Source organism: Miniopterus natalensis, chromosome 3, assembly GCF_054644295.1.
Source record: "Miniopterus natalensis isolate mMinNat1 chromosome 3, mMinNat1.hap1, whole genome shotgun sequence".
Taxonomy (NCBI): domain Eukaryota; kingdom Metazoa; phylum Chordata; class Mammalia; order Chiroptera; family Miniopteridae; genus Miniopterus; species Miniopterus natalensis.
This window is the reverse complement of record NC_142083.1, coordinates 53711160-53737653: the sequence shown is the minus strand read 5'-3', so window position 1 is coordinate 53737653 and position 26494 is coordinate 53711160. Positions and strand designations below refer to the sequence as shown.

Sequence of the window (26494 nt, the reverse complement as noted above, 5' to 3'; positions counted from 1 at the left end):
GCCTTGGCCCTGGAGAAATAACAAAGAGCAGAATCACAGTCCATATCGAATGGGCGGAGTAAGTGAGAAATCAATCTAGGTTGTAACCACTGTGATTTGGGGACCATCTGTTACTACTACATGCTCTTGCCTATTCTGACTGACACACACATTTAAATTACTTCCCTGGCCTGGAAGCAACTGAGTTTGTGACCCATGCCTTTACTGTAAGTTCTCCTCTAATTTTGAGAATGTGAAAAACTGAAGCTCAATAAGGCTGAATAATTTGTTCAGAGATAATGAAAGTTTTGCATCCACATCTGTCTGACTCCAAAGTCTATGCACTTACTTTAATTCCTTACTCTCTTACACCATAATATGACTAAAATGTTTGTGCCGTTATTTCTATCTCAACACTATTAACAAAAAAAAATGGCTTTGAAATTCACTGGTTTCTCAAATATCAAATCAAAGTAGTTATCTTAATTTAATAAAAAATTTGCTAAAATATAATAACCCTTTTTTGACAAAATTTTCTAGAAATTCTATAAAATACATATGTTAATATATAATTCAACGGTCCGGGCTTATTTTTGTAAACACATTCTGTTTGTGCCACTTAAAAATAATTTGAAACGTATTTATTGTTTGCATACAATTTAGACATTTATTAATATTTAAAAGACCCAAATGCAAAGTAATAAATTTGGCTTCTTTTCCCCACAAAAATGGGAAATATATCTTGATAAAGAACTTCTAAATTATTTTTACACACCAGTTAGTTGTTGGAATTTATAGTTCCAGAAAAAAATAAATAACCAGAAAAACAAAACAAAACAAATCTGATTAGCATATAAAAGTTTACAATAATATGGTAAGCAGGAAACAAAAACTGATCAGAAAATACCTGCTTTAAAGTAATTTTCAAAAAGATTCCTATTATAGCACAGTTCACTCCAAATAATCCTAAGCCCATTAAGAGCACTTCTATACATACAAAGACAGCAAAATGATACAGCACTTATTGCAATAACAAATTAAAAGTTGTCATAATATATGTAACTTAAATACCCCCCCAATGATAAAGTGGCTTCTTATTCCTTAAACATAAAAATTCTGCTCTTCATTGTAGAAAGATGAAATCCTCTCATCAAAAGGCACATTCTTATCTGCAAGAAAAAAGAAATACTATAAATGCTCATGCTGGAATAAATTTAAACATATTTAAAATATTCCCAAAGATCTGGAGTGGCAAGAAGATAATGAAAGTATTTAATCTAAGGAATTATAATGAATGGCACTGATAAAACAGATGATGACTTTGTCTATACTAATTATATGAGATACTATCTTTCACATTATAATTCTAACTTTTTCAAAGAGGTTTTATATGTAACTAGGGTGAGTAATTAAAGGCTAGTTCTTAGTGTTACCAAGTTATCATATAATATTTACAAATAACTTTAATTGACTTAAGTATACAATATAGTCATTTGTTTTTATAATTTCTGTAAATACAATTCTTAACTGATCCTATTTCTAAACCTTCAAAAACAAGAATTAATTGAAGCTGCAGGCCTGGAAGTATATTCTATGAAACAAAAATTGCTTCAAATATCTTAACAGAATAACAGAATATATGTAACTTAAATACCCCTCCCCACTGATAAAGTGGCTTCTTATTCCTTAAACATAAAAATTCTGCTCCGTACAGAAGATAAGGTTTTCCATAAACACATATAGTGGGGCAAGTTTGCTAATTTTCTTACTTTATTGATCAGTTCATGGTAATATAAGGTTATATTTTCATCATACACCTTTTTATAGACCTTAATTCTTAGGCTTTATTGTTACTTAGTCTAATTCATAGCTTCTAAGGAACTTTTGCTAATAAGAGCCACTACAACCATAAGTATTTAGTCAAATTAAAAGAATAGCCAAAGGCATGCAAATTTTCACTAACTTAATAAATCTTCCTTTATAATCATCAACATTTCGAACTTCGTGGGAGATATGTATGAGATGAGTAATACTCTCTTCTAACTTGCTGTTTTATTGGAATCTTTAGTAAGCAACCTATAATAAATCTCTAGATTGTTATAGGCTAATGAGATTCTAATACATTTTAATTTGGGGGTAAATTTAAGCTTTTCCAAAAGGATGTTGAAGGTTATTAAAAACCAATGTAATATGTAGTCCTCATTTTACACAACCCTTTTCCTTTGCATGCTTAAAACTCTTGATCATTTGATAATAACTTTGTGGATAATGAAAAACATCAATCAGTAAAATAAAAAATGTAGTTCCATTTAGCAAGGTAAAAAAAACAAAAAAACTATATTATCAAATAGTCTTTTTTTTTCTGTTTTGTTTATTTCTTAAAAATTTATCTTTTTTTTTTGCCAGAATGGCTACCATCAACAAGTTAATGAACTACAAGTGCTGGCGAGGGTGTAGAGAAAAGGGCACCCTAATCACTGCTGGTGGGAATGCAGACTGGTGCAGCCACTATGGAAAGCAGTATGGAGTTTCCTCAAAAGATTAAAAATTGACCTGCCATTTGACCCAGTGATCCCACTTCTGGGAATATATCCTAAGGAACCCGAAACACCAATCACAAAGAACTTATGCACCCTTATGTTCACAGCAGCACGATTTACAATAGCTAAGATCTAGAAACAGCCCAAGTGCCCATCAGATGAGTGGATAAAAAAGCTGTGGCACATTTACACCATGGAGTGCTATGTGGCTGTGAAGAGGAAGGACCTTTTGGCCTTTGGCACAGCATGGAGGGAACTACAGAGTATTATGCTAAGTGAAATAACCCAGTCAGAGAAGGACAAGTACCAAATGGTCTCACTTATATGTGGAATATAATAAACAAAATAAACTGATGAACAAAGTGGATCCAGTAACATAGAAGCTTGGAACAAACTGAGGGATCTCAGAGGGAAGGCGGGGAGGGGGGTGTGGGTGGGGAGAGATTAGTCAGGGAACTTGTATGTTTATGGGCATGGCCCATGGACTGGGACATTGGTGTGGGGAGGGCCTGGGGGTGGGATGATGTGGGCTAGAGGGGATCAGTGGGGTTAAAAAATAAATAAATAAGTAAAAGCTAAAAAAAAAAAAAATTACCTTTTTTTGAAAGGATTACAGATGTCCCCTTTACCACTTATGAGCACCTAAGGAACATTTAGCAATGGCACTGTAAAATGTTTTGTGATCTAGAACTCCTAGCACATGAAGAATCTCTTGATGTACAGTTTTAGAAATGCATTTTGCGATTCATAATTAAACTCAAAACATGTGAGTATGCATACTTGTCTTTTATGATACATTACATCACATATGTCCAACATTTTCTGGCACCTACTTATATTTTCCACACTGTACAATCTGTTATCCTACTTAGGGTACTGTATTCCATGAGCTGAGATTTCCTCACAATTCCACCCCGGTTGTTTTCATCTTAACACCTACTATGTGCTATGTGGAACACCATTCTTTCCTCTCTCCTTGGCATGACTAAACTACAGACCAAATAATCCTGAAGAAAAATGTTCTTCCTCTATATGCACTATAAGAAATATTTTTAACCTATCAAGAAGCAAACCCATCATCTTCCAACCTTAAACTGGTCTTCCTCTGTATTCTCTGAACTGATAAGATCATAACACTATCTACCTAGTGGCTGTTTGCAGTGGGAGCACTTAGGTCCTCTCTGACTACTTAGGTCCTCGTGGCCTATGTTCTGCTGAGTACTATTATCTTGTCATTGTTCTTCATTTCCTTCCTCTCCTAAGCTAGCCTTTGCTTCTGCTTTGACAGCTCTTAACCAAACAACTGAAACTACGTCAAAAGATTGGACCTTAGTTTATTCCTAACTCTAATTCATTTTTTATAAGATCAACAAAATCATTTTCCTAGAAAATAAATTTCATGGTATTACTTCTTCATTCCAGAGCAGTGGATGATTTGTGACTATTGTCACAAATAGCAAAATCCAATACCTTAACATGTTGTTTTTTAACATGTTCTTCTTGATTTGGTCCCAAATCTGACTGATGTTCTATGACCTACCATATCCTGTGTTTTACAGAGGCTCACAACATGCACACACTCCTGACAGGACATTCCTCGACTCATGTTTTCAACTCTGCTTGAAATGCAGTTTTCTCCCCTTTCATAAGGCTTCTAATTTTAATCTCTTACATATGTTTTATTCCTTTTTCCCCACTACCATCTATCCCCTCTATGTTCTCTTCCTCCTCCGACCCCCTAATAGCCACACTGTTGTCCAGGAGTTCTCTCCTTCTCCCTCCTTCTCTCTCTCCTCCTCCCTCCCTCTCTCTCCTTCCCCCTCCCCCCTCCCTCTCTCTCCTTCCCCCTCCCTCTCTCTTCCTCTCCCTTCCTCCCTCTCTACCTCTCTTTTTGCTAAATCTCTTACATATTTTTTAAAATAACTACAACTCAAGTATCACCTCCTCAGTGAAATCTCTTATATTTCTATCCCTAACTGAGTTTCTCACAGATCTCACAGCAGTTTGAAAAATGTAGAGCATTATTAGCATGGCACAGGGGGAAAAAGCTAAGAATTCCTGCTGCCTGGAGCAGTAATGTATTAAGTTGTAAAGGTGGACTGGAAGAATCAGAGAATCTTGGAGAGAGAGCCAGGAATACACAGTATAATTTGTGTGGACCTGTTAACAAGAGGTTCTTTTGGCAGAAAAAGCGGGGATAGAGGCACAGCCCCCAAACCAAGCAAGACTGCAAGTGTACCCTCTCCAACAGACAGGCCTATATTTCATAGTTTCTAAAACATATTTCACATTTTAACATTTTTGAACTTGGGATGAATGTTCCAATTGATGGCATCTTAGAATTGCTGTCAGGTGGTAGTTCTTAAATAACTGTCATTTGCCTATATGTGCACAAAATTGATCAAAGCTCTTTGAATTATTGTTACTTCAACTGAATTATATGCACTGTTGGTACTATAATGAATGAGTTTAATGATTTTTTAGATGCCTTAAGAAATATAATATCATGATTCATCACTGAAGCAAGTTATTCTACACGTAGAAAGAGATGAAAGAGAATAGTAGGATATAATTTGATGTCGGTAAGCAAATGTTTGACACTATAACAGTGAGGTCAATTCCATATTTTTGCCAAGAAACAACCATGTCTTGTAAATGAGAAGATATTTCAGGTAGATATAACTCTTAATTTCTGCTCTAAGAGACTATTTGGAAGAAGAAATTGCCAAATTCTTTAGAAGGGATGAAGAATGCAGTAGTATTGCGAGGCTGGTGTTGCATGATTCCTGCATTAGTTAAAAACATCACTATATTATTTCATAATTAAATTGACAGTATTTTTTCTTTCTTAGTGTTACAACTTAAAATTAATAATGTCTTAGATTAAATGAATAATGGTGAAAATTTCCACAGAACTTAGATCAACTTAGAGTGAAAGGAAGAGGGAAAGGAGTGTGGAAAATCTTTAATGATGTTTAAATCTTGAATTGACAATGAGTAAGGTGGAAATAATTACTGAAATTGACAAGTTCAAGTTCTTCAGCATTAGAATTTAAGATGGAAAGAAATTAAGAATGTTACATCCTTGCTCATCCACATTATGTAATAGTGACATGTAGAACCAGTACAAACAAATCTACTTCAAATGTATAGTCACATGAGAAAACAGACATAACCTTAACACTGAATGCCTTGATGGCTCCCAATGTATTCTCAACCATGCCAGTTTAATCACTGAAATCTAAAGATAAGATCAAATGTCAAATACTCTATTGTTCGATCCTTGAGGGTTCTTGCCTGCCACCCTCTTGTTGCCTGGAACATAGATGTGATGGATGAAACTACAGTCCCCATATAAACAAGGAAAAGGCAAGCATGAGAAAATGTTTGAGAAAATTGTATAGATGTAGACCCTCCATTGAAGAGCCACTGAATTGATGCCAGTAGCCAACTACTGCAGCCTTCCTATAACTTGTGAAAAACTTGAGAGTCTTTGTAATTCTAGTTCTCTATCACTGGTAGTAAAAAATAAACTGACAGAAGCATAGAGTAGAATGGTAGTTGCCAGAAGTTGAGGGGAGAAGGAAATGGTGGGTTGTTATTCAACTGTTATCAAGTTACAGTTAATGCAAGATGAATAAATTCTAGAGACCTGTTGGACATTGTGCCTATAGTAAAAATAATGTATTGCTCACCTAAAAATTTAAGAGGGTAGATCTCATGTTAAATAGTCTTAGCACAATAATTAAAAAAAAAAAAAAAAGCATGATTTTCTATGAGGCAAAGCAGTGTGTAGTATTAATGAATTTTATGGAAATCTCAATTTGAGAAAAATCTCAACTTCAAGAAAGCTGTCTCTACACATTATACAATGATACAATAACTTTAAATATAATTATTTTCAAGAAAACTTAAAGCCAATTCGAGAATCTGAAACTATCAAAATGGCTATAAATCCAAATCAAATTTGAAAGGAAAAACTGTCCTAATGCAGTTAAGAGCACTGTTACTATTTTGTTCATTTAAATAAATTGCAAATACTAGATTCTTGGAGTGTTTTAATTCCCAGGTCTTCTTAAAGAAGCTATAATGTCTGTGGACTTTAGAGAATGAACACTACCTGGGAGTACTGGAAAAGGTTAATGCCTTAATAATTGTGTTTAGGATTTTTCCTGTCCATAAACTTGAGGTCCTTGTTCCTGTACTGTCCTAACCCCATTCACATAAATCAACCTTTTGGGTGGTTACGCTCTGCCACCCATGTCATCTCTCCCACTATATTCCTTAGAGGGTCTACAATCCAAACCACCACAGCAGAATATAAATCCTGAATCAAAGTAGCAAGCATTTCATGAAAGGAATCAACTGCTATATGAAAGAAACTTATAATTAAACTGTTGTATAAGAGTTTTCATTGAATAGAATTAGTTTAAACCAGATCAAACACTGTTGTTCTAGGTATGAGCTGTACTACACAATAGCCACTAGCCACATATGACAATTTAAATTAAAATTTCAATACATTAAAATTAAATAGAATTAAAAATTCAGTTCCTCAGTCATACTAGTCACATTTGAAATGTTCAAGAGCCACATATGGCCAGGGGGTATCAAATTAGACAGGGTAACTCTAGACCATGCACTGAGATGGGATGATAGCATTACCAATCAGAATCTGATGTTCCATAGTGTTTGTTAAAATAATACACAAATGATTCATGTTCCTAACCAATAAGTACACTGTGATGTCTAATTATTAATGGAGCAAGGCAAATTTTCTTCTAAGGCTCAATATCTGCAGGAAAAGTAAAACATACAAAAAAACCTATGTGAAAGTTCTCTTTATTACCTGTTTAAGTAATGACAAAGACAGCACAGTTCCCTTTAAGTGAATCAGGTACATTTGAATAACCTTAGTGTTTATTCTGATAATGTGTTATGTTCCATATTAAAAGTAGTGTTTTAGAAATTAAAACTATTTTCAAATGTATAACTGTTTAAATAAGATCTTCTAAATGAGGCTTTCTGGTTAAACACTTAAATTGAATCTGTTTTCTGATTCTGATATGCTGATGTTAAAAACCAGAAAATACTGCGTGGCCAAGTAATGTTGAGTACAAATGTAACAAACACATATAATATGACATTAAATTTAATGAAGCAGAACAGAAGTAGCTAAAAAGTAAATTTAGCTTTTTTTAAAATTAAAAACTTGGCAAAAATTATTAGAATAGCCTTGAAGTGAGAATTACTAGCTTTTAGAAGCTGCTACCAAGATTGTCAAAATGCCCTTTAGTGCACATTGTAAAATAATAATTTTACTGTTCGGTAGAAATCAAACAAAATAGGAAGAAGGTATTGTTTCCATTTATTCTTTTGTGTTGTAAAGCGGTTTTAGACTGCATTTTTTGAGACTGGTTATGAGTATTTGCTTCCAATATTTTTTAATTGCATTAAATACATAAAATATATTGTTTCACTTGAGGAAAATGAAAGTAAGTTTTAGTCAGTATATGTTTTCAGAGTCCTCATCAAATTTGCTATCTCAGAGGGCTGAAACATCCTACACAATAGTTAAAGAATTGTTATTTGTTTTTTAGTTTTATAATTCCTTTATGTAAAATGTTTCCATAACTAAAGAAATACCTCTAATATACAGAATTAGGATATCAATAGCAAATTCAAGAGAAGTTATATTAACCAAGTAGCCCAAGTTATTTTTTCCAAATACCTACAAATCTCCCCAATTTGACTGTATTAACCTCGATGTTTAGATTACTAGATATAGTGGTGGTTAACTCCTTAATATCCATTCAATCCTAAAAGATAACTCTGAACTAATCATGGTACTTCCATTATCTTCCCAGGGTTTAGTTTAGAAATGATCACATAACCAATGATATGGAAAAACAAAAACAAATAACAGGAAGCAAATCATTTCAGGAAAATAACTCTGTTAAGAGTTTCTGGGGAAGTTTTTCTCATTGCTAAGAAAGAGCCACAAGAGAGCTAGTGCCTAACTTCCAGTGAAAGTTAGCATTCTGGATGTGATTATAGATACTGCTGGCATCACCCTACTATTAGCCTAAAAATGAAGCCAACACCTGAAGATGGGCAGAACCAAGGGGATCACCGAGAAAAGAAGCCAGAGCCCAGCTATACTGTGCCTGGAGTCAGCCTTATCTGTGGCATTCTTCCATGTGAAATAGTAAATTCTCTTTAGGAAATTTAGATTAAACCATATATTGGCAGTTTCATACTGTTCAACCTAATACAAAGAAACAGTGAAAATAATTATCTCAAATCCTAACTACCAACTATAATCATTATTAAAACTTTGATATATTAAAAGCCACATTAAAAAACACCCCTTTCAGAAAGAACTAGCTACAAAAGGATAATTATATATTGTGATAAAATTGTAAGCAAGGAAATCCATTTACCTCTCTGGAAATGACTTGCTTCCTGTTATTTTGTGGACAGCATTTAGAAAATGAGAAGGAACTAATTTTAGAAAGCACTTAAACAATGAAGGCAGCATCAGTAAGAGATGATCCAACAAGAATTACCAGCAGTTATACTGTAGATTAATGCGATTCTGCATTGTAACGGGCAAGGTAGGCAAAAAAAAGTATTTATATTACTCATTGTTAGGATCCTCATTTGAAAACGAGTAATAGCAAGTACTGGTATAGATAACAAAGCAAACAGAATTTATCATTACTCTTCTCATACGTATAAAACAAATAAGTATTTAACAAATGGAATGAAATTGCAGCAGGAAGAGAAATCTAAATCATTCAAACTCTCTGGGCCTCAGTTTTCTTATCTTTAAAATGAAAGCAACAGGAGCTACTTTGCAAGACTGTCTTGATTTCATATAGTACATGTAAGGAGCCTAGCACAGTGTCTGGCACATCCTGCACTAAAGTAGGTATTTACTTACAAGTGACTGTTACAATCACCCCTATTGTAGTTCCATTACATCACTCTGTCCAGGCTTCTCCCCTGGGCTCAGTAACAGGACCCCTGATCTTATCCCACTAAAGACATTCTACCACTGTTACCCATTCCATGGTTTCTTCTACCATTATATGCCTATTCTGGGAAGCTCCAGTGAAAGTCTTCTTTCAGGCCCCCAAAAGACCTTATAACAGTCTCCAGATAAGTACTGATTTTTTGCCTTTATTGGGAGAAACAAATGGCATTATACATGGTTATCATGTATTATTAAGGTGAGTCATAATAAGACCTGTATACATCGTTTCCACAAGATAAATTTGCACTGTAAAACAAATTGATGGTATAAGGTATGGTTAATCTCTAACACCAACATCGGAAGATCAGAGAGAGTCCTGCTCACTCAATCAGCTTCAAATGAAGTAATGGAGTTTGGACTGTATATCTCCTCACAGAAAATAACCTCTGAGCTACAGAAGGTAACACTCATTGGTAAATACAGAGGAAATACTGAAGTTGGAAAGCTATTATTTTGCAATTATAATAGCGAAGATTAGATCAGGCAAGAATCATGATGAATGAGTGCTAAACCTAGGGGGAAATTTTAACGAGAAGCAGAATATTGTCATGATTTAAAATGTCTCCTTGTTAGTTTCAAAGGGGAAAAGAGCAGTAGCGTACCAGAGAAACCAGACAAAACCTAGAACAGGTGCATCAAAATTACCACTGCTAATGAAGGACAGATGGACAACATGTGACTCCAGACATGGTATCCTGAGAAGGAGACAGGATGATCTATGTAGTATTTCAACTAAGGATGCATAACCTGAATCTAATTATGATGAAACATCTGATCATCGGGTAAATATAAAATGAGGGAGGTGCATTCTTTAATATCTATATTATAAGAGAGAAAGAGAACACACAAGAGAAGAAATGAAATAAAATGTTAAGAACAGGCGAATCTACATAAAAATTGTAGGATATTCTTTGTACTATTGTTATTCTTGTAACTTTTCTGAGGATTTGAAATTATTCCCAAACAAAAAGTTCTTTTTAAAGTAACATGAATACATGCTCTTCGGAGAAACAAAAATCAAACAACATAGGAGGATACAGAAAGAAAAGTAAAAAGAAAAATGAACTGTCAACCTCCTAATCTCACCTTTCCCCAACTAGAGGCTAAGCATCACAAAGTCAGGACTCTTTTCTCTTTTGTTGCTCTAATGTTCCCATGCAAACAGGCCAGTACCTAGCACTAAATAGCTGCAATATAAATAGCTGCTACATCATTAATTTATTGGATAAATGAATGAATGAATAAAAAAAGCAGTTAATAATTTGCTGTTTTTCCTTTACCTAGACATCTATATATTAAAGTTTTTTTCTAAATTTTTTTTTTTAAGTAAATGGGGTCATACTACTAAAAAACTCAAGATGACTGACTCAGGATTTAATGGGAATTATGATTGATGATTATCATTATCATTACCCCTAAAACTTGCTTCTCCATTATTATTACCATTTCTCCCTCCTTCACTCTCAAAACACAATACCTAAATCTTGTTGGTAATACAGCTCAAAGCAGCTTGGATAATTTACCCCTCTCCACCTGTCTCACTACCCCACGTACTTGCACCGCCTAACTGGTCTTCCTTCTAGTCACCTCGTCCTTATCCTACGCTTCTGCAACCCACTGCAGAATAAACTTTGGAATGCACCTTTGACTGTGTTGGCCCTGCCTTAAAATTGTCCAAGTGGTTTTTCATAACCAACAGATTCTAACTGATTAATATGGGTCAATCTGCCTTCTGGTTCTTTGTTCTGTATTACCCATCACTCTTCCTTTTCATTTAAAGCTCAAAAATCATTCATTCATTTATTTATTCTCACACATGATGATATAGCATCTATTTAACTTCTTTTAGTCCCTTAAATATTCTATACTCTGGTACTTTGTGCCTGCTGTTCTCTTTCCAACTCCCACCCCTATGTCCACTTTCCACTTTGCTAATTTCTAGTAATTTTTCAGGTCTCAACTTATATATCATTTCCAAGAGGATTTTCTGGACTATTAGTTTTCGGTTAAATGTTCTATGCCTGTGCTATAAGTCTTTATACCACCCTGTACTTATTCCTTCACCATTTATCTAACTGATTAATGTCTAGCTCCCTAATGGAACACAAGACTCATAGAGTGGGGTATAGGAGATGGATAAATATTAGAGAAAGACCTGTGATGAGGCAGGATACAGAATAAAAGATAGCTATAGGTAATTATATTTCATGGAATCTGTCCCCTTCTTTATGACCCTCCCCTCTTCATCTCTCCTACGTCACCTTCCCCACTACTACAAGAGGTATTTTTCTACAACACAAATCCGATAATCTGATTACATAAACTTCAGACAAACAGGATCAAAAGTTCTCCAATGACAGCAAAGTAATACCAAACTTCTTAGCATATCACAAAACTGCATTTCCCCCAAAAGAACTTGCACATCCATGTCCTTCACAGCTGGCCCTTCCAAACTTGCATGTATAAATACATATGCACACACAACAGGCCGCATTCTAGACATCGTCTGCTGCATTCCCTGAACAAACTACCATCTTTCACAACTACTAAACTTTAGGTAGTTGTTTCTGCCTACAACAAACTTTGTCTTCGGTCAAGCCTATATGAAATATATTAACTAAGGTTCAAATTCAGTTTTTCTTTGGAAACAAATCTGACTTCCTAAGTTAACAACTTCCTTTTTGGTCTTCCCTTTCTGTGCATGTACAGAAGAGGTACCTCATATGGACTTAGTTTTAAAGAATACTGCAAATACTATACATTTTAAATACTGTAAAAACTTTGCAGAAAACTAAAAGAAAATAATAAGTATAAAAAGTGAGACTCCACCCCCATCCTATTCAACGAGCACCTCCTATAGAGTGAGCCCAAGATGACAGAAATGATGTGCCATTCCCTCAGTCAGCCTCAGTTTCCAACTGTATTTCACATTATTCTTACTGTGATTTCTAGTATATAAAGATAAGTCTTCATTAAACACAATAGCTCCTAAATGCATGCCAGCTACATCATCTGGTTCACACTAAAGAAGCAATCAACCACTGGCAATATTAGACTTCATGGGAATTGTATAATACTTTATAGGCAATTAAAGGGCTTTTCAGAAGTTATATGCAAATATTCTAAGATTTTTATGTGATGCATTTTATTCATGTTAGTTTTCACTAAGAGACTGCGTCCCTAATGAACAGATGCAGATGTTTTGTTCATGTTTATACATCCAGTCTCTAATACTATTCTAACTGTACAACTGGCATTTCATGAAAGAATTTTTATTGAAGGAATTACCAGCAACTAAAACCTCAAACAGATATAATTTAATAGAAATATTTTGTTGAGTCCCCTTTTTTTTAAAATCCCAGATTTCTGCACTCTGTATTTGTACCTGATTCTGGACTCTAGTTTTTCTTCATTTAAATAATTCCCCCACCATCCAAATGTCCTTTCCTATTGAATGGAATCTTTATTGCCTCCTTTCCTCGTTCATTTATACTGAAAGAAATTCTATATCCATATAATTTCACTTACCCAAACCTCTTAGGAAAGGTCTTAACACTCAGTGAAGCTAGATCTGACAAAAGACATAGATAGCTACACTACCAAGCCATAGACCGTGAGTCCCACAATTTTGCCGGGGAGCACTGTTTACAAACAGAGTAACCGAGATTAACACCGAAGTATCTTCAGAATGCAATAATAAAATCAACTTTACTAACTTCCCCCTGGCCCACACAAAGTTAATACGTATTCCTAGTATGCAGCAGTTAAAAGGACAAATCTCTGTAAGGAGATCTACAATAAAGATTTCTTTTGGGGACGGTATTCTGTTTATGTTTATTTTAGTAAAACAGTGTGCATGTGAGCTATTGGTTGGATAGCGCAAAGAACTTCATTAAACAGAACTGAATAAAATCTGTTAGGATAAAAATTATTAAATGAAATTCTACTTTATTTTTTCAATTTACTTCTCCAGGACTTGCCTCCTGATTCCCGGAATTCAACTGCTCAACACTTACCTCCGAGGATGGTTGGCATCAAACAATGTGTTATCTTCATCGTCGTCATCCTGCTCTAAAGGTGTCAGTTCCATGTTTTCTATGTTAGTGTCCAAAACCCCATATCTCCTTGTCTTTCGGTTTCTCCTCCTCATCCTGTTAAATAGAATGTATTAATGAATAAAAATTATTTGAATATGGTGCAGATGATCCTTAGTTTACATTTTTTGGTAAATTAAAAATAAATTATCCCCTCTGTTTCTGACACAGGAGTCTCTCAATAGCAAAATGATCCCATTTCAGAAATGCCGCCTAGGTTCCTTATGAAACATGTCTGTGCGCCATCACCACTTCTTCTCTCTCAGTCAAGTTACAGTGCTGACAGACACTCCTTTAAGCCTTGGTTCAGGTGCCATATTTTTACTGAAGCCTTCTACTCCAACCTTTTTCCCACCTCTTCCATGTACTCTTACCACCCTACAGGATTATATACTTTCAGCCCTGCTAAGAAATGATATGTATATATGTACTCAAATTCTAGACTTTGTAGTTTACAACCCTGGCTGCACATCAGAATTCTGGGGTATTTTAAAAAGCTCCATACCTAGGCCATACCTCCAAACAATTAAGTCAGAATTTCCAAGCACAGGAACAAAACATCAACATTTTGTTGAAGTTCTATAAGTGATTGCAAAGTACTGAAAACCACCATCCTAGACCAGGGGTTCTTGGAGTGCTTCCCAGGATCAGCAGAATCACAAACATCTAGAACCTATTAGAAATGCAAAACCCCATGCCCACCCACACCTAGTGAATAAGAAACTTTGAACTTGGGGCTCCAAAACACACATTTTAACAAAGACTGCATGTGAGTTTGATGCCTGCAAAAGTTTGAGAATTACTGCCCTAGAGTAATGAAAATATTTTAGGATGCTAAACATTAATTATTTGTATAAATGAAAATGTCTAATGATTTAGAACCCCATCCTACGCTTCTCTCAAATAACTTGTTCTTTTCGTTCAAATTATTTACATCAATTTGCACTTATATATGTTTATGCTGTTTATTTGGCTCTTTCCCACAGAATTCCATAAGGACAGCAACCATGACTGTCTTGTTCACCGCAGCATTACTACTTTATAGGACAGTGTGTGATTGATTAAGATGCTCCTTCAGTATTTGTTGAGTGTCTGAGTGATATCATATCTGACCCTCCAATCAATGCTTAAGTCATTTTTTATGCAACAACCTTAATGCCACAGGAAGGAAAATGTGTCACACAAGTATCTATTACCACAGAAGATATTTCAGCAAGGCATGACAAATAAGTTTACTTAAATTCTGATTCACTTTGTTGGATGTAATTAAGTATGATAAGAAATACTACGATTATAGCATCAACTGTAAAAAACAATACACACCTCTGCAAACATGACAGTGGGAATCCCTGAGAGACAAACTGTCCTACACATACATACATACACTCAAGAAATATTAGTGTCTTACTGAGTATCAGGCATTGTGATAGCTTCTGGGCAGAAAGTACCTAGTCTCAGTGATAAAACTTTTGAAAATATGATGAAGTCTGGACAAAAAACAAGATAATTTCCACTAATCACTCCCTATAGGTCTATCCTTATGCCCATCTAAAGGTGCTAGAACAGAAAATAGAGGTTTAAGAAAAGTACAGTATTTAAAGCTACAAATGTAACCAAAGAAAGAGTTCTTACTAACATAAGAACTAGCAATATGAGGTAGATTGGTGGTAGTATAAGCTAGTTTTTCTTATATAGTGAAAAATTAAATAGGTTAAATTAACAAGTATGTATGTATGTGTGAATGAACATGTATGTGCGCGTGCACACACACACACATGCACATACACAAGCTCACATACATGCCATGTACACCAGAGGCCTAAACTTTTTCTGTCAAGGATCAGAGAGTAAATATTTTAGACTCTGTAGGTCATACATGGTTTCTGTCATATATTCATCTTAATTGCTTCATTGTTTTGACTTTTAATAATCTTTTAAAAATTTAAAACAAAAGTATTGGTGCATAGGCCTTAAAAAATGTAAGTCGACTGGATTTGCCTTATGGGACATAGTTTGCCAACCTCTATGAAGGTAATTCACAGAAAAACTGTGAACAGAAATGATAAAAGTACTAACTCTGGAAGTAGAAATAAAAAGTACAGGGTGTTATAGGTCACTATTGATCCTTTTGAACCACATGATTTAATAACTTTTGCATGTATTCCTTTAACTGAAAGAGTTAAGGAAGCCACCTGGCAGCAACAGTTAAGAACATTCAGTTATAATTTCTCCTCTTCCCTTTTCCACTGAATAAATGGGGAAATGCAGATTTAAATTACTTTAGTATTTTAGCAAACACTACTAATTTATAAAAGAATAAGTCAAATTTTAAAAACCCCTGTATAGTGGCACAGCGGGTGTGGCTCAGTTGGTTGAACATCATCCTGTTCATCAGGAGGTCCCCAGTTTGATTCCCAGTCAGGGCACAGGCTGGGCTGCAGGCTCCATCTCCAGTAGGGGGCGTGCAGGAGGCAGCCAACTGATGTTTCCCTCTCAACCTATGTTTCTGTCTCTCTCTCTCTCCCTTCCTCTCTCTCTCAAATCAATAAAAAACATTAAAAAAAAAAAACAAAAAAAACACTTTAGACTGTTAAACAGAGTTTACTTATTTCCACTTTAAAATGATTTTTATTTGCCCAGCTGGGTGTGGCTCAGAGGTTGAGCATAGACCTAGGATCCAGATCATGGTTCAATTCTCAGTCAGAGCACACGCCCAGGTTGTGAGCTTGATCCCCAGTAGGGGGAGTGCAGGAGGCAGCCAATCAATGATGACCCTCTCATCACTGATGCTTCTATCTCTCTCTCCCTCTCCCCTCCTCTCTCTGAAATCAATAAATACATATTTTTTAAAAATAAATAAAATGATTTTTATTTTTCAATTACAGTTGACGTAATTATATTAGTTTCAGGTGTACACCCTAGTGATTAGACGTTATATAGCTTACTAAGTAACCATCCCAATAAATTTTGCACCCATCTGATGACCATACATAGTTATTGTCATCATACGATATTACTGATTATATTCCCTATGCTGTACTATACATCCCCATGGCTATTTTGTAACTACCAATTTGTACTTCTTAATCCCTTCACTTTTTCACCCAGCTCCCCAACCTCCCTCCCATTTGGCAACCTTCACTTTGTTCTCTCTATCTGTGAGTCTGTTTCTGTCTTGTTTGATAATTTTGTCATTATTTTTAATCAAAAGAGTAAAGGAGGCTTTAAATTCATGCAATTTTAACAGCTATGGTTCTTTTCTTACAAATGAATGTTTCCATTAAGCTCATGATACCCAAACTTGTCTATGTGTGTTAATAATTACATATGTATAATTTATAGACATGCACACTTTTCCACTAGACACAGTAAATGCATACTGCTATCTGAAAACAAATTTTGTTGGTTCTTGGGTAACGAAAAATAGGGACTTTATTTATAAATGCATAAAGAAGAAAATATGGAGGCCTAAAAGGGCTAAAGAAAATAGCTAAATGGTTTACTAAATTGGATTGTATTCACTCATCACATGGCATGTGCAGGAATATGATTTTGATCAGATCCCTTAGATCACATAGCTATCCTACACAGATGCAGATTCCTCACTGTTCCATTACACTCAGGTTGGTAAGAATTATTTCTGTTTAAATAACACGTAAAAGCTACAGTAGAAAAATAAAACTAAACTACTAAAGTAAGCTTGATAAAATTTTATGTACAAATGTATGAGGCCACATAAAACAAACACAACAGAATAAAACTCCATTTCATTTTACTACTCTGTGAAAGTAAGAAAACAGACCAAGGTAAATTGCTGTAACTTGCTGTACCCATTTGACTTTACTATTTTTTCCCCTTTTAACCGAAGGCTTTGTAGGGTATTATTAACCATGGAATAATGTAAGTGATATTAATCCTTAATTTCTTCTATAGCACATTCAAAATTAGGCTGAGGAATATTTTACTGTATATTTTATACACATATACTCCCTCTGTGATTAGACATAAAGATGAAGCGGAGTACATCTTAATAACTAAAGGTACAACCACTGATATGCAACACTTTTTCTTGACTATTTTTTTGCAAAGCAGTGAATTAGTAACCAAGAATAAATTATTTATATATTTATTTTGACTTTCGGTAAATTTTAGTATATAAATCCAAATAAATAACCTGAAGGAAAGGCACACTTCATTATATTATGATAGAAGTAAGTTGTTATATCGATTAATTTGAACTAATTAGATTTTTCCCTTCTCTTATTGAATTAACTGGGTGACTGTGGTTCACAAAACCATAGTTCTCAAGTGTACAACCCAACAAAACATCATCTGCACATTGCATTGTGTGCCCATCGCCCAAGTAAAGTCTCTCTCCATGCCCATTTTAGCTCCCTTTGCTCACTTCCACGTACCCCCACGCCCCGTCCCTCTAGCTAACATCACACTGTTGTCTGTGTCTGTGTATTATATGTATACATATTTTTTGCTTAATCGCTTCATCTTTTCTTACCCAGTCCCCAATGTCCCCAACTCTGACAGCTGTCAGTCTGTTCCATGCATCTATATACCTGTTTCTATTTTGTCAGTTTATTTAGTTCATTAAAAAAGAAGAAGAATGATATAAACTAATTTTTTGGCGTTGTGACATAAGGAATTAAAAATTAGTGAACCACAATTTTAGTTGTCTATGACTTTCATCAAGAAATCCAAGACAATTGGATATTTCCAATTGTAGTAAAAATTATTTTTCTCATCTTCATCTCTCATTCCCCAAACCCAATCCATCAGTTGTCTACTCAAGTTTTTCAATAAGTAGACACTAATAAGAGACAAGAGTATGTTACGGGTCTGTGTCCCCCCAAATTCACATGCTGAAATCCTAACATTATATTGAGTCACATTCACTCATCACATGGCATGCATGGGTAAATGATCTTGATCAGATCTCTTCCAGGTATTCAAGTTATTATTCTAATAGCTATCCTATAGAGAGATGCAGATTCCTCAATGTTTCATTACACTCTGATTGGTAAGAAATATTTCTGTTAAAATAACATGTAAAAGCTACAGTAGAAAAAGAGAACTAAACTACTAAAGTAATAAGCTTGATAAATTTTAGCATGTGACCTTATTTGAAGATAGGGTGTTCACAAAGTCAATCAGTTAAAATGAAGCTGCAAACCCAAAGTCCTATTGATTGCACTTCCTGAGATTCATTGAAGTTCACTTACAGTGCTCACCACTGCTATCAATTTCCTTGACTATTAAAATAGCTTCAAACTTGTCTTTTTTATCTGCTCTGGTCACCCACTAACCTCCCTTCCATCCTCTAAAACCTCCAATGGTTTCCTACTGCTCAGCATTAAGTAATAATTCTGTAATAGAGCACACAAAGTTCAACACAGGACAGCTCAGTTACCGCTCTAGCCTCACCTAGCTCTTCACTCTACATTCTACTTCAATTTCATCACTCCAGCCACAATACCTTTTCTCATTCCTTTAGAATGGCCATGCTTTCTGTCATTGGCCTCACACTCTTCGCCAGACACTACAATATTGTTAATACCTATTCATCTTTCAACTCCAGCTCAAGTATCACTTCCTTAGGGAAGCCTTCTTTCCTATCAACCTAGCTCAGTCACAAACACCTATTATTGGCTTCCATAGCACCTACATACTCCTTTAAAGTACTAAACAAAGATGTCTTATACTTGTCTTACTAGAGCATCAGTTTCATGGAAGCAGAATATAAATCTGTTCTTGCTCACTACTACACTCACAACACACAAGCACTGGCACAAAGCAGATGCCTAATGAATATGTTAAACAAATTACTTAACTGAAATATATGGATTCACAATATATCTTGCCTTTTCTCTGTATAACAAAGATATCTATAACTTTATATGCAAATCTTCACTTTTGGGTTAAGAAAAGCCTGAAAGAACATTATCTCCAGAAACATACCACAGCAAAATTTAGGGGAGCTGGCCAATTTTTAAACCATAATACAGATAATAGCTTTCTGACTCAGTACAAACAAAAAAGTACTAAAATGATTCAACATTAAATATGCACTCACTCTAAGTCTGTAGGATTCTCATTTAGGGTGTTTTAGGTAGAGCCCAGGTGATTCTCATACACTACATAAATTAGAACCAATATTCAACTTGTATGTTGTGCTGTGAAGTTGCATGTTTATCTTTTGGGTATGAAAATGTACCATACTGTAACACGTAGTTATCTTTCATTTACTCACTAAATAAGTTTATCCTTTCAAAACCTAAACTGAGTTTTTGCTTTTCTCTTTAAAATTATCGGCATTCTACATGGAAACCATATCCAATACTAGCAATGCCCCTTCCTTACTGTAGAGGATAAAATGAGTTCATTTGACTGTTTTTGATCTCTCAGGATCATTATGATTATTCCACTTTGATTTGAGCAGTGGTGCTCAAGAGGTACTGATTCCAAAGTAAAGTTTTCAAACTACTGTGCTTTTGAATTCCTTTGTCTTCTTTTCATAATTATTATTGGATCCTCTCTATTGGCCTCTCAGTTACCAAGCTCTGTCACTGTCACAACCTTGACCAAGTGCAGCACTAAATAGGAGATTCCCCCAAGAAAGTATCCTGCCACTGGTCATCTACAGTAAAACTTTCACTGCTAACAACCCCTCCACAAAAAAATCGTATGTTTGTCTGTGTTTAGGGTACTTCAGTCTTGCTCCCTCTGATAGCCTTTTCTCACCAAGCTCCTTGTAATTCAGCACATACTATCAGTTATTATGCTTATAGTTGTCTTCCACTTGATGAGATTCTGGTGGATACCCCCAGATAAAGTAAATCCAAAGTACGTGTTATAAAGCTTGGCTATGAAATACCCTATATGAAAATGTATACATAGCACATAGCTTTTTTGCAATCTGTGTCTGTACATGAATTTCCTAGTGTTCTTTTAGGTCCCAACCTTGGGATGTGAGGCTTGATAATTCTTCTGACCTCCCCTTTTAAGAGTTCAGCATGGGTTTACTTCCCAAGCAACTTTAAAGTCCTCTTTACAACCTAGTACCTCAAGATTTATCCCAGCTGGCCTTTGACTAATTCTATGACTAACCCCTCCAGATTTCTCTTATAATCTCCTTTCCCCCACTCCCAACCTTGTTAGACCTATCCTCTTGCTGATTATAGTTTCAGAGGTCAGATACCATACACAGCATGGTATGGGGGAGGTATTAGATATTATAGTAAAACTCCCCAAATATATTACGACTCCAATCGTAGATTTTTTTTTTAAAAAAATCACTAAAAATAGTTACTGAGTGTGCACTTACATCAAACATTGAGCATTATCTGAGGAGCATTACCTGATATAATCCACATAACAATTCTGTAAGTACCTCATTTTACACATAGAAAGGCAGAGTTTGGAAAAACATACGGTAGAGCTAGGTTTCAAATACAAGCAACTTGACTCCCAAGCCTGGATTCTTAAACATTAAGCCATACTGTATTCCTAGTGAATCAAAGTAATTTTAACCAAGGTCACAAAAGTAGCTACCAAATAGCCTTCTGATCCCCAGTACAATGATCTTACACTATAGCAGATTGGACATATTTTTTGGTTAATCCTTTTGTGGTAAAAAGTAATAACTTGGTAGCTACTTGCATTAATAAGTACATTTATGTTCTTCTGGTTAGACCATCTCTTAGTTTTGATCACTGTAACATAATCTAGTTGTTTATCCAAAAGGAAACTCTTCTTCCTTAACAGAACTGATTTTGTTTAGGCAGCAACTGAGTCCAGCCCTAAGAGATACATAATGGTTATAATTATTGGTGTAAACCAATCGTGAAAATGTAATTTTCCTTTTGGTAGTCATTGTCTAGAGTTGAGTAGATGAAGCAGTTCAGACAAATGTAGTAGTGAGGTTTCTGGAAAAAGATTTTTCTCCCTTATTGAAAAAAGAATATAGGAAAATAAAGTTATATTCAGGATCCCCTCCCTCTTTCCTGGCTGAGACACTAATTGTGTAAGAACATAATGCTAAAAACTAAAGTAAACACCCTATGGAGAGACAAGGATAGAAAAAGCCAGAATTCTTCATAATCTCACAAAACCAACAAACCAAGTCTGAGCCTACTCATATTCATGATAAATAACAAAGAAATGTGTTTTTATTAAAGTCACTTTTAATTGGAATTCTATTACTTCTAGGTGAAAACTTCCTAACTGATAAGACACTTAGCACCTTAGTTCTCTGAGTTAGGTTATCAATCTTCCATCACCCAGATATGTATTTCCTTCTGATTCTCTTTTTAAGAATCTTTCAGGCAGGCTCTATTAGCAATCCCTCACTCTGAATAAATTAATCATGTTTTTGTTTTTTTCCTCAGCAGTTTTCAATCAAAAGTCAAAGTGTCACACACACACACACACACACACACACACAATTTTTTTTTTAAACCCACTAACTTCTCACAGCTTCATTTTACTTGTTTTTCCCAGCTTAACTCAGTGGTTCCATCTCCGTCTAGATCATCGCATCTTTTTCACCTTTTTCTCTCCTCAGAGTTTCAGCAGCCCAAACTCATGAACACAACTGTTTTTATACTGGACGCTTCAGAGTCCCAGGCTTCAGTGGAAGTGCTGCCAATCAGTGCAGCGCTGCTTTTAGCTCGTTTACACATTGGGGCCCTGCCACTAAAGAAGATGGAAATCTCTAACACTAGAAAAATGCACAAGGCATGCTATCATGCAAGCTGTCATGCCCACTGTCCCTAGTCCCCTAAGGAAAATTCCTCTGCCCATAAGCTCTTCTGAACGGATAAGGGTGGTAAATCAAGTTTCTATCAGCAAAGTGCCACACATGTCAGTGAGGTACCCAACAGAAGCAGACTGAAGACACAGTGCCCTTCCAAGCTTTACAGAAAGAAAGACAGAAACATTAACAGCAATAAACATTTACACATATACAGGGGTGGCCAAAAGTAGCTTTACAGTTGTGAGTATGCGAAAACATACCAAAAACTGCAAGCCTACTTTTGCCAACACCATATATATATACAATTATAAATAAGGTAGAAGCAAAATAAAAAGAATCACCCAAAAAAAGTTATCATAAGACCCATAAATTATAAGAAACATAATACACAGGGTACTCTGTATCTTTAAAGGAACTAATGTTGACCTTTGAAGAACATGGTTTGAACTGCGCAGGTTGACTTACATGGGGATTTAAAAAAAATACTGTAAATGTATTTTCTCTTCCTTATAATTTCCTTAATAACATTTTCTTTTTTTCTAGCTTACTTTATTGTAATACAGTACATAATATATACAGCATACAAAATATGTTTTGACTGATTATGTTATCAGTAAGACTTTCTGGTCAACAGTAGGCTATTAGTAGTTACATTTTTGGGGAGTCAAAAGTTATACTCAGAATTCCCACTGCGTGGGATCAGTATCCCTAACCCCCATGTTGTTCGTGGGTCAACTGTATATAGACAGCATTAAATAACAATCATAGAGTAAAAAAAAAAAAAATCTTTGGTTCAATTTTCTTCTAATCTTTCTTTATATCAAGAATAAAGTCTCAGTTTGGTGGTAATATGACCTTTAACACCCCACAAACATTTTCTAACTTCCCCTTTAAAAGAAAGTGGGCCTGGATTCGCTGGTTTTTGTGTTGTTTGGTTGAAGGATACGTAGAAAATCTAGATATGAACTTGGAAAAGGGAGGGCTACTTTAATAGAATTTTCAGGTGCTAGTGTTTACTCTTTTTTGCTACCACACCAGAACTCAAAAAGAGGTGGTTTCTTAAAAGTTAGTTGCAATGTAGAATTTGAAACTATATAAGTGAACTTCTTGGACCCTATACACTTGTAAGAGAATGTAGTACTATTTTGAAAATAATTTTGATCTTGTAAATCCCCTGAAGAGGTCTCAGAGAACCCTGTTCCCTCACCCCCCAGGGCTCCCTGTACCACATGTCTAGAACCAGTGGCTCACACTGTACTTTTTTAATCAGCTTTTAAGCCAAGGGATGTTGGTTTTCCATTCACAAAATAATAGATTTTTTAAGAGGAAACTTTTAGTTTAAATAAATACATGAAATAATAGAGGGTAGTAGTTACAGGAAGAAAAAAAAAAGTGAGTTTGGAAAACAATAAACCAGTGCATTCCTGCAAACCTACCATCTACTCTATTTTATAAAGGCGGAAACTCCCTGAGCTCTTTGGTCTGGCTCCTCGTAACAGTGATATCTTGGCTCTAATATGTCAGCTCTTCGGAGAGGTGGTACCCAACTAACCCAACTAAAAGAGGTTCTATTATAGATTTTCCCAAATCAATCTTACTACATGGTTGGAATATTTTAATATACTGATTGATGCCATAAAACAATTTTGCATCAGTAATAAAGGAAGACAAGAAATGGAGGTTATTGATAACAATAACAAATATCACTAAATGGATTATATAATTCCTTTTCTACTTGATACGGCATTAAGGGTAGGAGAAAAATAAGTGGCAATCATCTACTTTTATTCTTAGCCTGGTACTTACAACATAATGATTTGGTTTACTTAATCAAAAGGTTGATCAATGGTTAGGCACAGACACTTTGTTAACTGGGAAAAAAATCAAACAAAGCCAACAGTGGATTGTAAAATCATAGATTATCATTAGACCCCATGGGACACCAGATAAATCACTTTACCATTCTGGGTCAGCTTCCTCACATGAAAAGTGAAAGGTGTCATTTAGGTGGTATCTGTTCCAAATCTGAAATTTAAATAACTCCACAATCTAGCATCCTATAATAAGGCTTTAAAAACTATTCTGTAACAAAATTTAAATTTTTGAATGACTTAGAATTATTAGTTATAAGTGAATTCATTTTAGAAAAGTTTTTTGTGTGAAATATCAAATTTATCCATATACTAATTAAAATATTTGTAAATTTAAAGTCAATATGCTTATAGTTTTATTAGAATATTAAACATTGGCTACAGTATTAAAACTGGATATTTATGACATTCTTCCCTTTGCTGCGTAAGTTATCAGTATTCCTTTTACCATGCAAGTGAAAACACTTTGCTTTGAAATACTTTGTGCCATGAAAGATGAATGCTAAATGTTTCTGATTAATAGGGAGTATGACACAGACTGAACCATACAAAATCGTCACTTTTCCAGGTCAAAAATGGTGGAATGTAGGAGTGTACAATCTAATCACTTAGGTGGCAGATTAAAGGCCACTACTAAGGAAGAACTTTTCTTCTTTTACATTTTATAAAATAACCAAAGATCCTTCTGCAATACTATTAATCCACTCAAATAAATATTGATTTCCTATTAAGTGGCAATATTATGCAAAGAACTCTTGGACTTAACAAACACTACTAAATAGGAATCCTGCCCTTAAGAAGTTTGCATTCCAATAGGCAACCTGACAAAGCAAGCAGTATATAGAGTAGAAAGAGAGAAGAATTACGTAGGGTTTGAGTACAAGGTTACTCCCTCTTCAGGGAAAGTCTGCCCTCTGAGGCAAGGTAAAGTGAGCTGGAGGTGGGGTACTAATTTATAAATAAAAGGGAGCAACTACTTGGTGGTTTAAACTGTCCCAAAGGTACCCCGGGCTTTTGAGACAGTCATCTTCACCTCTCTCTCACCCAGGCGGGCGCCCTGAGAGCGGGGGCGGGGTGGGCACCGCCAGGGCACAGAGAGCTGCCTGGCCAGGTCACCGGGCAGCCCATCCCGCCTGAGGGCGGCCTGTGGAGGCTTCGCCTCACCTGACGGTCCTGACCACGAAGTACACCAGCACCGCGCCGCTCACCACCATCAACACCGTCAGGGCCCTCTGGGTCATGGGCTTGTCGCTGGGGTTGGGGCTCACAGCGAGGCCGCCACCCACCGAGCCTTCTTCGCCCGCCTTCCCAGCAGCGTCCTCCGCCGAATGCGCTGCCCGGGGGCTGCTGCCATTGCCGCCCTCGGCGCCCCGCGGCCCCGCCGCTTCTGCCGGAGCGCGGCGCGGGGACTGGGCGGCGGTGGGGCCAGGCGGAAGCGGGGACAGGGTCCGCGGCCCACGGTCGTGAGGCCCGGAGTCCGGAGCGGCCTCAGCCGCCTGCAGCAGCACCGCCAAGGGCCCTCTTAACCCTGGTAGCAGGAGCAGCAGCAGGAGGGCCGAGGCAAGAAGGCGGCTGAGACAGCAGCTGCGGTGCAGGCCCTTCATCGTCCCCGGACCAGCCTCTCACCACGCCGGAGCCGCCGGGACCGCCGCCCTGGCTCCAGGAGGGACCATGGGCGCGACGCAGGACGAGGAAGAAGCGACCAAAGCCCGGGAAGAGACCGGACCGCGGCAGGTGGCTGCGGCTTCAGCAGTTGCAGCGCCGACAGAGGCCGGGAAACCGGAAGTTCGTACATCTCAGCAGCCACTGCTACTACGGACGCTTTCGGTTGCTAACGTGTTGGGCCGGCGCGCCCAGTGACGTCAGGAGCGCCATGCCTTTGGAGCGCGCGCCCTGCCGGGAGGAGCGGCTGGGGCTCGATGGTCAGATCCTAAGTAGGAAAGCTGACAAAGCCAGGGTGGCGTAACTGGTCAGCTCGTCTTTGCGTGAGAAAACCGTGAGAGACTGCGAGCTCATGTACGAGTTCCTTGGTGCAGGACTGCAGAAGCACGGCCAGTCAGTGGTAAAGACGGGCTTGACTTCCTCAGGTGCATTTTAGAGCAGCGTCTTCCTGTCTCTAGGCCCTCGCCTTCCTTTCCTGCGAGCATTCGCTTTAGAGAACTTGTCATAGTAAATTAATTCCCGGCCCTTTTGAGATACAAATC

At 36.4% G+C, this 26494-nt stretch overlaps 1 protein-coding gene across 2 annotated transcripts; it reads right to left on the bottom strand.

Annotated features, from left to right (window-relative positions):
* On the bottom strand, positions 1-26085 carry FAM174A (family with sequence similarity 174 member A). 2 transcript variants are annotated; one of them, XM_087815083.1, is made up of 3 exons: positions 25455-26085; positions 13575-13709; positions 1-1148 (listed from the first exon to the last, which is right to left on the bottom strand). In XM_087815083.1, exons 1-3 carry the CDS (start codon positions 25892-25894, stop codon positions 1145-1147), a joined length of 579 nt encoding a protein of 192 aa, XP_087671209.1. In that variant the 5' UTR covers positions 25895-26085; the 3' UTR covers positions 1-1144. The 2 variants fall into 2 exon arrangements, with proteins under 2 accessions (XP_087671209.1, XP_087671210.1); XM_087815084.1 differs by lacking the exon at positions 1-1148 and having other exon boundaries at positions 13571-13709.
* Between the last annotated feature and the right edge of the window lie 409 nt (positions 26086-26494).

Coding starts and splice junctions, on each gene's coding strand:
- FAM174A (XM_087815083.1), bottom strand. CDS start 25,894: ATGAAGGGCCTGCACCGCAGCTGCTGTCTCAGCCGCCTTCTTGCCTCG. Junction 13,710..25,454: donor TTCGTGGTCAGGACCGTCAG/GTGAGGCGAAGC, acceptor TCTATTTAACAG/GATGAGGAGGAGAAACCGAA.